This window comes from Engystomops pustulosus, chromosome 3 (genome assembly GCF_040894005.1).
Source record: "Engystomops pustulosus chromosome 3, aEngPut4.maternal, whole genome shotgun sequence".
In the NCBI taxonomy this organism is placed as follows: Eukaryota; Metazoa; Chordata; class Amphibia; order Anura; family Leptodactylidae; genus Engystomops; species Engystomops pustulosus.
The window spans coordinates 98,758,456-98,776,365 of record NC_092413.1 but is presented as its reverse complement, the minus strand read 5'-3'; the positions used below and the strand labels follow the sequence as shown (position 1 = coordinate 98,776,365).

Genomic DNA, 17,910 nt, shown 5'->3' with positions numbered 1-17,910 from the left:
TGCTGTTGTGGGGTTACTGTCCTTGTGTAATAGTATGGCACAGGAGACAGTGACCTGTGGCATACTATTACATCCTGCTTCTGGCATGAGCTTCCAAGCGGAGCCAGTGCCAGAAGCTGCGGGTGTCTAATGTATATATACTACAGAGGACACCTGCTTGTAACACCCGCGATTGGAGATTCCTCCGATCGCGGCTGTTAACCCCTTACACGCTGTGGTCAAGCATGACTGTGGAATGTAAGGGGCTTCTGTTGTGGATTAGACCCCATGTGCCACTTATCAGGGGGGTTACGATCCTCTATGGCATCCCCGAGGTCCAACGAGGGCACCGGAACTGTGCAATGTCTGTGAACACTGGGCCCTGCCTTGAGGTAGGACCCGGCTGTAACTTACTGAACATGAGTTTCATAACATAGTTAGAGATGGGCGAATTTGTAAAAATTCTATTCGACCAGGTTCGCCGAATTTTTTGAAAAAATTTGATTCAACCCGAATCGAATCATGTTGAATCACGTTAAAAAACAGGTGTTTCCTGGCTGGAGAGAGCCTGTAGGGTGTTGTAGAAAGTTGTACCATCCTCAAATATGCATAGGGATTTGGTTTGGTCTTCAAACAATGCTGTGTTTAAGTATGACACGCACATGACAGCAGCCACTCTTAGAATTTCTTCACTTTTCAATTCCATGGGCACTTACAGGGGCCAACTTGACCAAATAAGTGAAGCGGGAACGCAGACTGATAAGGTAAGGAAAGGACTGAGCTGAGGGCCAAGATCCCACTTTAACATCAAGGAGTGCATTCTTTTTACAATGACATCAGATGCCTCCATAGATAACGACAGAACCTGTTCTGTTAAACGCGGGTACATGTAGAATTGGTCAATAATCCATCAGTATTGCTAATGCCAAAAACAAACAGGAGTGCCAAGATCCAAAACAGAGATGACCAGTAAATGGGATATTTTCATGTCCTCTGTGTTCTGTATCCACTCCTGCTTTTGGCTATCAATCCTTAGGCTTTTCATTCCTTCTGACAGATGAAATGAAGGGGAAAACCAAACATAGTGGCAACATCATAGAGTGGTGGAGGGTGAAAACAGAATTATGGAAATCACAGGGTGTTCCAGGGAGACAGTGGTCAGTTGGCAGCAGCATGAGTAGGCCGCTGAGTGGCACAATGACAAATTATGGAGGTGGCAGAAACATTGGAAGCCACAGAGTGGCACAATAACAGAGTGTGAAGGTGGCAGCAACATGGTAGGCCACAGAGTGGCACAATGACAGAGTGTGGAGGTTGCAGCAACATGGTAGGCCACAGAGTAGCACAAAGACAGAGTGTGGAGTTGGCGGCAGCAACATAGTAGGCCACAGAGTAGCACAATGACAGAGTGTGGAGGTGGCAGCAACATGGTAGGCCACAGAGTGGCACAATGATAGAGTGTGGAGGTGGCAGCAGCAGCAGAAGGAGATCAGAGAGTGGCACAATGGCAAAATCTGGAGGTGGCAGCAACATGGTAGGCCACAGAGTGGCACAATGACAGAGTGTGGAGGTGGCAGCAACATGGTAGGCTACAGAGTGGCACAATCACAGAGTGTGGAGATGGCAGCAGCAGGAGATCAGAGAGTGGCACAATGACAAATTCTGGAGGTGGCAGCAACATGGTAGGCCAGAGAGGGGCACAAAGACAGAATATGGAGTTGGCGGCAGCAACATAGTAGGCCACAGAGTGGCACAATGACAGAGTGTGGAGGTGGCGGCAGAAGCAGGATTTCTCTATAGTGCGCCACTTGTTGCTCACTCTCGGCAGCTGAAAAAAAGGCACACATTTTGGATCGGTAGCGAGCGTCCCAGAGGGTGGAGAGCCACAAGTCATCCCTATGGCGGGTGATGGCTATTCGACTGTCACTAGTTAGGCAATCTGCGCAAGTGACTCTGAGGGACTCCCGGCCTCCATCTCCAATGTATACTGCTACAGTGCTTGTGGGTCATCTGCCTCGTCTTCTACCTCCTCTGGATGCTCCTGCTCCTCCTCTCCTATCACCTGAGTAGAAAAACCAATAATTGCACCAGACTCTGCTTATGCTCCAATGTTCTCCTCCTCCTCCAGTTTAGCCCCCACTGGACTCATTTGGCCATGAGATGTAGTCGCCACTTCCCCAGTGCCCTGACCAGACAGATTTTCCAGCATCTGTTCCAGGATATGAAGTAGTGGAATGACGTTATTCATCCAATAGTCCTGGCGACTGACAAATAACTTGGCCTCTTCAAAGGGCCTGAGCAAATGACAGGCATGAGCATGAGCTGCCAGTGGCTGACATCAAAGTTACACAGGGGAGTACTCCTGTCCGCTTGCAGGACAGGAGATAAATGGCTTTTCTCTGTTCATACAGGCGGTCTACAGGGCACATGGACCATCCCTCCTCGATGAAGCACAGACACCATGTTGCTCCCATTTTATGTCACCTTGGTTCTGATTTGCAGTTGTGGTGGAGAAAGCCACAGATTGATTTCTTCTTGCATGATGCGGAGAAGATCCTCCCCTGTGTGACTTTGTTCGCCCAGGCAAACCAGGTGTAGAACTGAGTGACAAGGCTGTGCCCTGCACATGTGGTATGATGGAGCAGCACTTAGACTTGTGGAGGCCGAGGTGGTGGTGGATAAGGAGGAGTCAGACATAGGCACAGGAGCAGCAGTTTGACAATGTGGAGGAGAAAGCACAAAATATCCGAAGGGCAGGGGCTTACCTCCATCCTCATGGGTATTGGAAAAAATAGGACTATATCAACGGCGCTCTCCAATCCAGATAGTATGAAATAGAATATACGATTTTATTATAGATGGTTAAAACCAGATATAAAAATGAGATAAAATAAAATAAAGACAACGTGTTTCACGTCCTACTCTATGATTGCTTCATCAGGTATGAATTATTACTACAAACATAGTGGTATATTTATCAGTCATATGTGAAGTCATGTCATAAGGATAGAAAAAAAGAGAGGGGGGTATACATTCTCTCATAACATAATCAAAAAAGTCTTAATATCACTCATAAATCATAATGTACACACATAGTGCTAGAGAAGTAATATCATATTAAGAAATGTATAGGTAAAACTTAGTAAAACTATGTCGCTCTGATAGAAAATGAGAACTCTACCGGAACTGGCAGATGGAACACAAGGAGATTCCCCAATTGGAACGCAAGGTCCCAGAAGTAATTCAAGGGGAAATAGGACAAGAAAAGTCTTGCTAAAAAGTGCCTATGTCTTATATACCGGAGGGCAGGAGGATCCAGCACTGCCAGACCCTCCTGACCACTGTAAGGAAGATCGGGTTATGCCCTGACATAGAGCTGCACCCGATCTCCCAGAGAAGAGCCTCCTACTGCTCTTCCTACAGGTACAGGACCTGCGGTGATGCTTCTTACATCACCACAGGTCTTATACTGCCATGCTGCCCTGGGACAGGGTAAGAAGAAGGAGAATGAGGGAAGTATGTGTATGGTTCTGTGTGTGTGTGTATAGCTGGAGCTGAGTGTGTATAGCTGAGCTGTGTGTGTATAGCTGAGCTGAGTGTGTATAGGTGAGCTGTGTGTGTATGTGGATGAATGATGAATTGCTGAGTGTGTATAGCTGGGGTGAGTGTGTATAGCTGAGCTGTGTGTGTATAGCTGAGCTGAGTGTGTATACCTGAGCTGAGTGTGTATAACTGAGCTGAGTGTGAATAACTGAGCTGAGTGTGTATAACTAAGCTGTGTGTGTAGGTGGATGGATTATGCAGAGCAGAGTGTGTATGTGGATGGATGATGCAGAGCTGAGTGTGTATGTGGATGGATGATGCAGAGCTGATTGTGTATGTGGATGGATGATGCAAAGCTAAGTGTGTATGTGGATGGTTGATGCAGAGCTGAGTGTGTATGTGGATGGATTATGCAGAGCTGAGTGTGTAAATGTATGTCTATGTGTGCTGTGCTTTAGTTCAACCAACAGGGATATTTTAATTGGTGTAAAATATATTTTTCCTTTTTTTGGAAGCCTAAATCTGGAGTGCGTCCTATAGTCCGAAAAATACGGTAGTTAGTTATTATAGGAGGTGTTGTGTATATAGTTATAATAGGTGAACTGTATATAGTTATTAAAGGTGGGTGCATATAGTTATTATGGGGGTATATAGTTAGTTATTATAGCAGGTGCTGTGTATATAGTTGTAATAGGTGAACTGTATATAGTTAGTTATTATAGGAGGTGTTGTGTATATAGTTATAATAGGGGAACTGTATATAGTTATTATAGGAGGTGTTGTGTATATAGTTATTATAGGTGGGTGCATATAGTTATTATGGGGGTATATAGTTACCGTAGTTATTATAGTAGGTGTTGTGTATATAGTTGTAATGGGTGAACTGTATATAGTTAGTTATTATAGGAGGTGTTGTGTATATAGTTATAATAGGGGAATTGTATATAGTTAGTTATTATAGGAGGTGTTATATATATAGTTATAGTAGGGGAACTGTATATAGTTAGTTATTATAGGAGGTGTTGTGTATATAGTTATAATAGGTGAACTGTATATAGTTATTATAGGTGGGTGCATATAGTTATGATGGGGGTATATAGTTAGTTATTATAGCAGGTGTTGTATATATAGTTATAATAGGTGATCTGTATGTAGGTATTATAGGTGGGTGCATATAATTATTATGGGGGGTATATAGTTAGTTATTATAGCAGGTGTTGTGTATATAGTTATAACAGGGGAACTGTATATAGTTAGTTATTATAACAGGTGTTGTGTATATAGTTATAATAGCAGGACAGTATATAGTTAGTTATTATAGGGGGTTGCATATAGTTATTATGTGGGTCATATAGTTATAATAGGGGACTGTATATAGTTAGTTATTATAGGGGGTGTTTATAGTTATTATGGGGGTCTGTTTATAGTTGTTATAGGGGAATGTATATAGTTAATGCTGGGGGTGTATATAATGATTACTGGGGGGCTGTATATAGTTATTGTTAGGGGGATGTATACAGTGAATACTGGGGGGCTGTATATAGTTATTGTTAGGGGGCTGTATACAGTTGTTACTGGGACTGTATATATTTGTTGCTGGGGGCTGTATATATTTATTGCTGGGGGAGCCATATATAATGATAGCTGGGGAGCTGTATATAGTGATTGCTGTGTGGCTGTATATAGTGATTACTGGGGAAGCTGTATCGAGTGATTGCTGGGGTGTATATAGTGATTACTGGGGCTTATATAGTGATTTCTGGGGGAGCTGTATATAATGATTGCTGGGGGAGCTGTATATGGTGATTACTGGGAGCTGTATACAGTGATTGCTGGGGGAGTTGTATATAGTGGTTGCTGGGGGAGCTGTACATAGTGATTGCGGGATCTCTTTATAGTGATTGCTGGGGGAGCTGTTTACAGTGATTACTGAGGGCTGTATATAGTGATTGCTGGGGACTGCACATAGTAATTACTGGGAGCTGTATATAGTGATTCCTGTAAGCTGTATATATTAATTGCTGGGGGAACTGTATAGAGTGATTGCTGGGGGACCTGTATATAGCGATTGCTAGGAGCTGTATATAGTGATTGCTGGGGAAGCTGCATATAGTGGTTGCTGGGGGACCTGTATATAGCGATTGCTAGGAGCTGTATATAGTGATTGCTGGGGGAGCTGTATGTAGTGATTGCTGGGGGAGTTGTATATAGTGGTTGCTGAGGGAGCTGCATACAGTGATTGCTGCGGGCCTGTATATAGTGAATGCTGGGGGGCTGTATATAGTGATTGCTGGGGGAGCTGTATACAGTGATTGCTGGGGGAGATGTATACAGTGATTACTGTGGGGGGGGGGGCTGTATACAGTGATTACCGGGGGCTGTATAAAGTGATTATTGGGAGCTGTATATACTGATTTCTGGGGGAGATGTATATATTGCTGGAGGCCTGTGCATAGTGATTTCTGTTCCCTGTGTGGACTACATTCAATGGGGGCCCCCACCAACCTTAATCCAGCCCTGAATAGAGTTATAACATCTGAAAATTGTGGTACATCCATCTATATCTGCAAGCCAGAAGTATCATTATTGATGTTATCATCATCATTGTGTCTCTGCTGTCTCTGGGCCTCAAATCAGATGAACGTAGCTTCATCTCTGGAATAGAGTCAAGCTTGTATGTCCTGGATTATTACCTGGTTGAGTGGTATAAGGTAGACTGTCATGATAATGATCATCATCAATCATATAAATTGCTAATTTTTTAACCATTCATTTTGGACTCATTGTCTTATTTTTACCATTAGACATAGCAGTTTTAAGATGTAAAGTTATAATTAGGAAATGAATGTCTCAGTGTAATAGAAATACTGTACTTTCTGTCTAAATTAGGTCGATTACAAGATGCATCTATGCAGCCTTCTCCTGGAGAAAACAGTGAAAAGCAAACAAGCATCTCAGCAAAAAGTTGGTGGGCCTGTAAGTATAACAGTAGTACAAAACATGTATACTTGCTTGTTGATGGGTCGGCTGTGTTCCAAAAGCTTACAAAATTTTTTATTCTGGTGATGCTTTAAAGGTAATGTCCCTTTAACAATTTAGTATTTTTTTTTTATCCGTTGAAGGTAGTGTTCCTTTAACAAACATATTTCACATTAGATAACACTAACACTTTCTATTTATTAATTTAGTTTTTTGGATGCTCTGTGAAAATAAATATACATGCATAATACTTTACAAATTAACCCCTTAACGCTCTGCGCCGTAGCTCTACGGCGCAAAGGTATAAGGGATGTATGAAGAGGGCTCACGGGCTGAGTCCTCTTCATACAGAGGTGGGGGTTTTTGCATTTTGCACAAAACCCCCACCGCTAATAACCGCGGTCGGTGCTTGCACCGATTGCGGCTATTAACCCTCTAAACGCCGCCGGCGCGCAGGCGCCGCCATCTTTTTTCCGATCGCCACGCCCCCGAACGTCATCGGGGGGCGGCGATCGGTTACCATGGTAGCCTCGGGTCTTCTTTTGACACGAGGCTACATGGCTTATGCAGGTTCGTTACAATGAGCCAGTGGCTCATTGTAATGTATGACCTGAAAAAATGCCATATATTGCAATACTGTAGTATTGCACTATATGGTAGGAGCGATCTGACCATTTAGGGTTAATGTACCCTAGATGGTCTAAAAAATAGTGAAAAAAAAAAGAAAAAAAAAGTTTAAAAAATAAAAAAAATTTATAAAATATTAAAAGTTCAAATCACCCCCCTTTCCCTAGAACGGATATAAAACATAACAAACAGTAAAAATCACAGACATATTAGGTATCGCCGCGTCCCAAAATGCCCGATCTATCAAAATATAAAAACGGTTACGGCCGGCGGTGACCTCCGAGGCGAGAAATGGCGCCCAAATGTCCGAAATGCGACTTTTACACCTTTTTACATAACATAAAAAATGAAATAAAAAATGATCAAAATGTCGCACAGACCTCAAAATGGCAGCAATGAAAACGTCGCCTCATTTCGCAAAAAATTACCCCTCACACATCTCTGTGCGCCAAAGTGTAAAAAAGTTATTAGCGTCAGAAGATGGCAAAAAAATGTTTTTCTTTTTTGTACACATTCGTTTAATTTTTGAAAATGTATTAAAACACAATAAAACCTATATAAATTTGGTATCACCGCGATCGCACCGAACCAAAGAATAAAGTAGGCATGTTATTTGGAGCGAAGAGTGAAATTCGTAAAAACTGAGCCCACAAGAACGTGTCGTTTTTTTTTCAATTTTTCCACATTTGGAATTTTTTTTCAGCTTCGCAGTACACGGCATGTTAAAATAAATAACATCATGGGAAAGTAACATTTGTTACGCACAAAATAAGCCCTCACGCATGTCTGTACACGTAAAAATGAAAAAGTTATGGATTTTTGAAGTTGGAGAGCGAGAAATCAGCCGAAAAACCCTGCGTCCTTAAGGGGTTAAACTAGTGTTTCACAGCATTTTGTGTAATTATAGCAAGGGTTAGAGTCAGGAACACATAGCAATAGATTGTTGCGATTTTTTTGGTCAATTCTGTTTTTATTGGTAATAACAATCAGTCTCCATATATCAAGATTCACAAGTTGTCACAGCAAAGAAGATCATAGAGTTAATGATTATCCACCTCTAATTGCTGTATATACATTCGTTAGAGACAGCATGTCATAAAAATACAAAAAATGGTATTTAACAACAGGGTAGAGCGAAAGACAAAAGAAAAAAGGGTGAGGGTGGGGTAGACAAGTTTCACCTGGTTTTTAAGCTATATCACTATAGTGCTTATTAGAGATGAGCGAGCACTAAAATGCTCGGGTACTCGTTATTCGAGACGAACTTTTCCCGATGCTCGAGTGCTCGTCTCGAATAACGAGCCCCATTGAAGTCAATGGGAGACTCGAGCATTTTTCAAGGGGACCAAGGCTCTGCACAGGGAAGCTTGGCCAAATACCTGGGAACCTCAGAAAAGGATGGAAACACCACGGAAATGGACAGGAAACAGCAGGGGCAGCATGCATGGATGCCTCTGAGGCTGCTTAATCGCACCATTATGCCAAAATTATGGGCAACAGCATGGCCATGACAGAGTGACAGAATGAAGCTAGATAGCATCTAAAACATCCAATAATTGACCCTGACACTATAGGGGACTTCATGCAGAGGCAGCGGCAGCAGCGGCAGGCTTCAAACCAATGGGTGGCAGAGAGGAACCAAAGGAGGTGAGCAAGAAGCGCTCAAATAATATCGGTACATGATAAAAGTTTGCCAGTATATTTTGTGGATTACACAGCAGGGTGGCGACAAAGTTAACATGGAAGCCATGAAAACAACCCAAAATTCTGCCTGACACAGCTCGTTTTATAAGGGGACCATGTATGGAGGCAGTGAACTAGTAGTAGATTAAAGGTGCTGCAGTTAAAACTATGTTAGTTGGATCTTGGCATGGAGCTGGCGCTCCGCTGCCAGGCGAGCTTTCGCCAATCCAAGCCCGTGTCTCTAGGCTACTCCCCAAACAGCACTTCTAAGAACCTTTTGTATAAGATCAAGTGTAGTAGCGTTCTTATAAGTTTAGGATATGGCGGGTGAGGGGAATGTAAACAGAAGCGCAAGAAGCGCTGAAATAATATTGGTAAATGATAAAAGTTTGCCAGTATATTTTGTGGATAACACAGCTGGGTGGCGACAAAGTTAACAACTTTGATGTGGAATCCATGAAAACAACCCAAATTTCTGCCTGACAAACCTCGTTTGATAAAGGGACGATGTATGGAGGCAGCTATATGGACGACTTTTGGAGGTAGCAATGGAGACAACGTGTGGAGGCTGCTATGGAGACAATTTAATTTGGATAGTGCCTGTATGTGGCAGTCCAAAAAAGTTTTCAAACCAGAGGAGCAGGTAGGTGGCCCTCCAGAAAAATGGAATAGATTGAGTGCCTGTATGTGGCAGTCCAAAAAAGTTTTCAAACCAGAGGAGCAGGTAGGTGGCCCTCCAGAAAAATGGAATAGATTGAGTGCCTGTATGTGGCAGTCCAAAAAAGTTTTCAAACCAGAGGAGCAGGTAGGTGGCCCTCCAGAAAAATGGAATAGATTGAGTGCCTGTATGTGGCAGTCCAAAAAAGTTTTCAAACCAGAGGAGCAGGTAGGTGGCCCTCCAGAAAAATGGAATAGATTGAGTGCCTGTATGTGGCAGTCCAAAAAAGTTTTCAAACCAGAGGAGCAGGTAGGTGGCCCTCCAGAAAAATTGAATAGATTGAGTGCCTGTATGTGGCAGTCCAAAAAAGTTTTCAAACCAGAGGAGCAGGTAGGTGGCCCTCCAGAAAAATGGAATAGATTGAGTGCCTGTTTGTGGCAGTCCAAAAAAGTTTTCAAACCAGAGGAGCAGGTAGGTGGCCCTCCAGAAAAATGGAATAGATTGAGTGCCTGTATGTGGCAGTCCAAAAAAGTTTTCAAACCAGAGGAGCAGGTAGGTGGCCCTCCAGAAAAATGGAATAGATTGAGTGCCTGTATGTGGCAGTCCAAAAAAGTTTTCAAACCAGAGGAGCAGGTAGGTGGCCCTCCAGAAAAATTGAATAGATTGAGTGCCTATATGTGGCAGTCCAAAAAAGTTTTCAAACCAGAGGAGCAGGTAGGTGGCCCTCCAGAAAAATGGAATAGATTGAGTGCCTGTATGTGGCAGTCCAAAAAAGTTTTCAAACCAGAGGAGCAGGTAGGTGGCCCTCCAGAAAAATGGAATAGATTGAGTGCCTGTATGTGGCAGTCCAAAAAAGTTTTCAAACCAGAGGAGCAGGTAGGTGGCCCTCCAGAAAAATGGAATAGATTGAGTGCCTGTATGTGGCAGTCCAAAAAAGTTTTCAAACCAGAGGAGCAGGTAGGTGGCCCTCCAGAAAAATTGAATAGATTGAGTGCCTGTATGTGGCACTCCCAAAAATTGTTTAAAACAGAGGACCGGGTCGGTGGCCCTCCAGAAAAATTAAATGCATAAAGTACTATAGCTAGAGCCAGTGGGCCCTGTCAAAAAATAGCCAGTTTCCTCTGCTTTACTGTACAAAGCGGAGGAGAAGGAGGAAAATGAGGAGGAGGAGGAGTGCATAAATTATTCAGGTTGAGCTTCCTTCACCTGGTGGAGATTGGAAATTATGAGAAATCCAGGCTTTATTCATCTTAATAAGCGTCAGCCTGTCAGTGCTGTCAGTCGACAGGCGTGTACGCTTATCGGTGATGATGCCACCAGCTGCACTGAAAACCCGCTCGGACAAGACGCTAGCGGCAGGGCAGGCAAGAACCTCCAAGGCGTACAGCGCCAGTTCGTGCCACATGTCCAGCTTTGAAACCCAGTAGTTGTAGGGAGCTATGTGATCATTTAGGACGATGGTATGGTCAGCTACGTACTCCCTCACCATCTTTCTGTAAAGATCAGCCCTACTCTGCCGAGACTGGGGACAGGTGACAGTGTCTTGCTGGGGTGACATAAAGCTGGCAAAAGCCTTGTAAAGCATACCCTTGCCAGTGCTGGACAAGCTGCCTGCTCGCCTACTCTCCCTCGCTACTTGTCCCGCAGAACTACGCACTCTGCCGCTAGCGCTGTCAAAAGGGAAATACTGTTTCAGCTTGTGCACCAGGGCCTGCTGGTATTCATGCATTCTCACACTCCTTTCCTCTCCAGGGATGAGAGTGGAAAGATTTTGCTTGTACCGTGGGTCCAGGAGAGTGAACACCCAGTAATCGGTGCTGGAATAAATTCTTTGAACGCGAGGGTCACGGGATAGGCAGCCTAGCATGAAATCTGCCATATGCACCAGAGTACCAACGCGTAAGAATTCACTCCCCTCACTGGCCTGACTGTCCATTTCCTCCTCCTCCAACTCCTCCAACTCCTCCAACTCCTCTTCTTCTGCCCATACACGCTGAACAGTGAAGGACTCAACAATGGTCCCCTCTTGTGTCTCGCCAACATTCTCCTCCTCTTCCTCCTCATCCTCCTCCACCTCCACCTCCTCCGATATGCGCTGAGAAACAGACCTAAGGGTGCTTTGGCTATCAACAAGGGAATCTTCTTCCCCCGTCTCTTGTGACGAGCGCAAAGCTTCCGACTTCATGCTGATCAGAGAGTTTTTCAACAGGCCAAACAGCGGGATGGTGAGGCTGATGATGGCGGCATCGCCACTGACCATCTGTGTTGACTCCTCAAAGTTACTCAGCACCTGACAGATATCAGACATCCACGTCCACTCCTCATTGTAGACTTGAGGAAGCTGACTGACCTGACTACCAGTTCTGGTGGAAGTTGACATCTGGCAGTCTACAATCGCTCGGCGCTGCTGGTAAACTCTGGATAACATGGTCAGTGTTGAATTCCACCTCGTGGGCACGTCGCACAACAGTCGGTGAGCGGGCAGTTGGAGGCGGCGCTGCGCTGCCCTGAGAGTGGCAGCATCTGTGCTGGACTTCCTGAAATGCGCACAGATGCGGCGCACCTTCGTGAGCAAATCAGACAGATTGGGGTATGTCTTGAGGAAACACTGAACTATCAGATTTAACACATGGGCCAGGCATGGCACATGTGTCAGTCTGCCGAGTTGCAGAGCCGCCACCAGGTTACGGCCGTTGTCACACACAACCATGCCTGGCTTCAGGTTCAGCGGTGCCAGCCACAGATCAGTCTGCGCTGTGATGCCCTGTAATAGTTCTTGGGCGGTGTGCCTTTTATCGCCTAGGCTCAGCAGTTTGAGCACCACCTGCTGTCGCTTAGCGACAGCACTGCTGCTGTGCCTAGAGCTACCGACTGATGGCGCCATGCCCACGGATGGTAGTTCGGAGGAGGAGGTGGAGGAGGGGTGGGAGGAGGAGGAGGCATAGTAGGCCTGAAACACCTGGACCGAGGTAGGCCCCGCAATCCTTGGCGTCGGCAGTATATGACCAGCCGCAGGGTCAGACTCGGTCCCAGCCTCCACCAAGTTAACCCAATGTGCCGTCAGCGATATATAGTGGCCCTGCCCGGCAGCACTCGTCCACGTGTCCGTGGTCAGGTGGACCTTGTCAGAAACGGCGTTGGTCAGGGCACGGATGATGTTGTCTGACACGTGCTGGTGCAGGGCTGGGACGGCACATCGGGAAAAGTAGTGGCGGCTGGGGACCGAATACCGAGGGGCGGCCGCCGCCATGAGGTTGCGAAAGGCCTCGGTCTCTACTAGCCTATAGGGCAGCATCTCCAGGCTGAGCAATCTGGAGATGTGGACATTAAGGGCTTGGGCGTGCGGGTGGGTTGCACTATATTTGCGTTTCCGCTCCAGCGTCTGGGGTATGGAGAGCTGAACGCTGGTGGATGCTGTGGAGGATCGTGGAGGCGACGATGGGGTTTTTGTGGCAGGGTCCTGGGCAGGGGGCTGACTCTCAGCTGACACAGGGGAAGGAGCAGTGGTGTGCACGGCCGGAGGTGAACGGGCTTGTTGCCACTGAGTGGGGTGTTTAGCATTCATATGCCTGCGCATACTGGTGGTAGTTAAGCTATTAGTGGTGGAACCCCTGCTGATCCTGGTTTGGCAAATGTTGCACACCACAGTCCGTCGGTCATCCGGTGTTTCCTTAAAGAACCTCCAGACTTCTGAAAATCTAGCCCTCGCCGCAGGAGCCCTCGCCACGGGAGCTTCACTAGTTGACACATTTGGCGCTGATGCACCAGGTCTGGCCCTGCCTCTCCGTCTGGCCCCACCACTGCCTCTTCCAACCTGTTCTGGTCGAGGACTCTCCTCCGTCTCAGAAGCACTGTGTTCACCCGGCCTATCAACCCAGCTTGGGTCTGTCACCTCATCATCCTCCGATCCCTCAGTCTGCTCCCCCCTCGGACTTCCTGCCCTGACAACAACTTCCCCACTGTCTGACAACCGTGTCTCCTCATCGTCGGACACCTCTTTACACACTTCTTCCACTACGTCAAGAAGGTCATCATCACCCACAGACTGCGACTGGTGGAAAACCTGGGCATCGGAAAATTGCTCAGCAGCAACCGGACAAGTGGTTTGTGACTGTGGGAAGGGTCCAGAAAACAGTTCCTCATAGTATGCCGGTTCAAATGCCAAATTTTCCTGGGAGGGGGCAGACTGGGGGGGAGGAGGCTGAGGTGCAGGAGCTGGAGGAGTGCCGATTTCGGTGACATGGGTGGACTGCGTGGAAGACTGACTGGTGGACAAATTGCTCGAAGCATTGTCGGCAATCCACGACATCAACTGTTCGCACTGTTCTGGCCTCAACAGTGCTCTACCACGAGTCCCAGTAACTTCAGACATGAACCTAGGGAGTGTAGCTCTGCGGCGTTCCCCTGCTCCCTCATCAGCAGGTGGTGTCTCGCCCCGCCCAGGACCACGGCCTCTGATTCCTGCAGTAGTTGGACGCCCACGTCCCCGCCCTCGTCCTCTACCCCTAGCCCTCGGGTTAAACATTTTGAAAATGAAAGTTATAACTTTAATTTTTTTTTAACTTTTTTTTGTGTTTTTTTGTGTTTTTTAGTTTTTTTTTGTGTTTTTTAGTTTTTAAAACCAAACAATGCTATCCTATTGCTATGGCTATTTTCTAGCCAAGTATGAAAGCACACTGCTATGCCAGATGAGATGACGCTGAGTTATGAAAAAATAAACGTAAAATAAAAAGGAAATGGCAGACTGTGCCTAATTGAAATCCAACCCCTAATAAATTTTCCCACTTCGGTCTTTGCGATGGATATGTGCGTCACTAAGCGCTAAACACAGCGGTCGCAAGTCTCACTCCAAATTCCTGACAATTGGCTAGTATATGCACTGCAGCAAGGACAGCCACCAGCAGATCAACCAGAAATAAAATATATATAACGCTATTGTAGGCGTAAGTAAGCCGTTTGGATTCTCCTTTGGCTATTTTCTAGCCAAGTATGAAAGCACACTGATGAGATGACGCTGAGTTATGAAAAAATAAACGTAAAATAAAAAAAAAACTGCCAGACTGTGCCTAATTGAAATCCAACCCCTAATAAATTTTCCCACTTCGGTCTTTGTGATGGATATGTGCGTTACTAAGCGCTAAACACAGCGGTTGCAAGTCTCACTCCAAATTCCTGACAATTGGCTAGTATATGCACTGCAGCAAGGACAGCCACCAGCAGATCAACCAGAAATAAAATATATATAACGCTATTGTAGGCGTAAGTAAGCCGTTTGGATTCTCCTTTGGCTATTTTCTAGCCAAGTATGAAAGCACACTGATGAGATGACGCTGAGTTATGAAAAAATAAACGTAAAATAAAAAAAAAACTGCCAGACTGTGCCTAATTGAAATCCAACCCCTAATAAATTTTCCCACTTCGGTCTTTGCGATGGATATGTGCGTCACTAAGCGCAAAACACAGCGGTCGCAAGTCTCACTACAAATTGCTCACAATTTCTTAGTAGATGCACTGCAGCAAGGACAGCCACCAGCAGATCAACCAGAAATCAAATATATATAACGCTACTGTAGGCGTAAGTAAGCCGTTTGGATTCTCCTATGGCTATTTTCTAGCCAAGTATGAAAGCACACTGCTATGCCAGATGAGATGACGCTGAGTTATTAAAAAAATAAACGTAAAATAAAAAAGGAAATGGCAGACTGTGCCTAATTGAAATCCAACCCCTAATAAATTTTCCCACTTCGGTCTTTGTGATGGATATGTGCGTTACTAAGCGCTAAACACAGCGGTTGCAAGTCTCACTCCAAATTCCTGACAATTGGCTAGTATATGCACTGCAGCAAGGACAGCCACCAGCAGATCAACCAGAAATAAAATATATATAACGCTATTGTAGGCGTAAGTAAGCCGTTTGGATTCTCCTTTGGCTATTTTCTAGCCAAGTATGAAAGCACACTGATGAGATGACGCTGAGTTATGAAAAAATAAACGTAAAATAAAAAGGAAATGGCAGACTGTGCCTAATTGAAATCCAACCCCTAATAAATTTTCCCACTTCGGTCTTTGCGATGGATATGTGCGTCACTAAGCGCTAAACACAGCGGTCGCAAGTCTCACTCCAAATTCCTGACAATTGGCTAGTATATGCACTGCAGCAAGGACAGCCACCAGCAGATCAACCAGAAATAAAATATATATAACGCTATTGTAGGCGTAAGTAAGCCGTTTGGATTCTCCTATGGCTATTTTCTAGCCAAGTATGAAAGCACACTGATGAGATGACGCTGAGTTATGAAAAAATAAACGTAAAATAAAAAGTAAATGGCAGACTGTGCCTAATTGAAATCAAACCCCTAATAAATTTTCCCACTTTGGTGTTTGAGGTGGATATGTGTGTCACTAAGAGCTAAACACAACGGTAGCAAGTCCCCCTGCCAATTCCTCACAATATGGTACTAGCTGCACTACTAGTGCCAGCAAGCCCAGCCACAAGCAAACAAAAAAAAAAAAGTACAACTTTATTGTAGCCCTAAGAAGGGCTGTTGGGTTCTTGTTGAATCACTCCTGCCTAACACTATTCTAATAGAACACCCTAACGCTTTCCCTGACCAGCAGCAGCTCTCTCCCTAGCGGCATCCAGACACAGAATGATCCGAGCAGCGCGGGCAGCGGCTAGTCTATCCCAGGGTCACCTGATCTGGCCAGCCAACCACTGCTATCGACGTGTAAGGGTACCACGTCATGCTGGATGGAGTGCAGAGTCTCCTGGCTTGTGATTGGCTCTGTTTCTGGCCGCCAAAAAGCAAAACGGCGGGAGCTGCCATTTTCTCGAGCGGGCGAAGTATTCGTCCGAGCAACGAGCATTTTCGAGTACGCTAATGCTCGAACGAGCATCAAGCTCGGACGAGTATGTTCGCTCATCTCTAGTGCTTATCCATCTTAAGAGGAGGTGGAGCTGAGTGTGCTCGGAGGGCACATTAATCCCCTTAATATTCCATGTTGTTACAGAGATATCAGCCATCAGAAGTTAATTCAGGTGCTAGTAACCCTCTAAAAGCCAGACTATGAGGCATATATTTGAACCAGGTAGGGTGGGGGTGGGAAGCAGACAAAGACAGTGAGCAGGTAAGGAAACAGGGGAGGGAGCATACAGTACGTTACATCAAAACAACACCTATGACAGTAGTGCTAACTGTAAATGAAAATGTCTGATCCTGCCTATGGCCGCTGCCATCAGCCGTGCCATTCATGAAACACAACTTCGTAGGGGGAGTAACTTTGCGAAGACTCCCTCGATACCTCTTTTGTCAAAAAAACATAAAATATGTAAACAGAGAATTGGGGGAAAGCCCCATAAGATGCAAAAATACTTAGTCTTGGGAACCATGGAACATAGAACATAGAAACGTTCAGGCCTGGACTTTAAACTACGGCAAGTCCAGTAACTGAGAAACAGCCATAAGAAACTCTTTATCCCTACTGGGTGTTCTCTTCCTTTCTTTAGGCTGCTTAGGTGGCGCTGACAATTGCCATGGTGTGAAAGATCTCAGCGGAGGGAAAGAGGTATCCTCCGCAGTGGGCAGCCATGACTTAATGTCCAGCGGTGACATATCTAAACATTGTCATAAAACCTCCAGGTCTTTTGGATATCTGATAACCACCTAACGTGAGCCCTTTGTGAGGTGGATATAGCCACATATAGGGGATGTTATGCTCCATGATATTTAACAGAAGGGGCCATAAGTTGCACCTTTCAGCCAGCGTAGACAGGGTTAGATCTTGGAATTTAGCTAGCTTGGCTCCTTCATATTACAAGTCCACATGCTCCCTCACTTTCTGCATAATATCTGCAGTATCCTTAAAACTGAGCAGGCCGCACGACACATCTCTGGGGGAATCAGACGCAGTAGGTTTCTGTTTAAGGGCGCAGTGCACCCTCTCTATCACCTCACTTGCTCTCTCAGCTCCCAAAATCACATTAAATAGCTGTTTCATTACCACTGGCAATGCTTCTGGGGCCCACCCCTCCCCGAGACCCTTCAGGTGGACATTTTTTCTCTTATCCTGGTTATCTTGATCCTATAGGAGAGCCATGGCATGGCTGATTTGTTCAGTTTTCTCACATAGTGTCAAGCTGACTGCGCACCTTCTGTGCCTCAACTCCAGTATGACGAACATGCGCCTTAATTTAATTTAGCTCCTTCATCGGCTTCAGGGCTAAAGTGATGGTGTTCTTAAAGACAGATCTGGATAGCTCCAGTATGTTCAACCCTGCCACACCTCTGGTGCACGTGTCTTCCCCTTCAGACTGCTCTGCTATGTCTAAATTCCCAAAGACGGGCAGTGCCATCTTGAATAGTAACACTGCTGGCGAGTTTGGGCTCGCGTCTCTGCCGTGTTTAGCAGTTTTGCGCCGCTTATCCAGTCTAGATGAGCTC

The 17,910-nt window shown here is 45.4% G+C and overlaps 1 protein-coding gene across 1 annotated transcript in view; it reads left to right on the top strand.

Annotated features, from left to right (window-relative positions):
- C3H6orf58 (chromosome 3 C6orf58 homolog) overlaps positions 1–17,910 on the top strand; it is a 44,985-nt gene that overhangs the window by 1,442 nt on the left and 25,633 nt on the right. Inside the window, exon 2 of the mRNA XM_072141590.1 lies at positions 6,412–6,498. Within this exon, the coding sequence (XP_071997691.1) occupies positions 6,412–6,498 (87 nt within the window). The remainder of the gene's footprint in view (positions 1–6,411; positions 6,499–17,910) is intronic.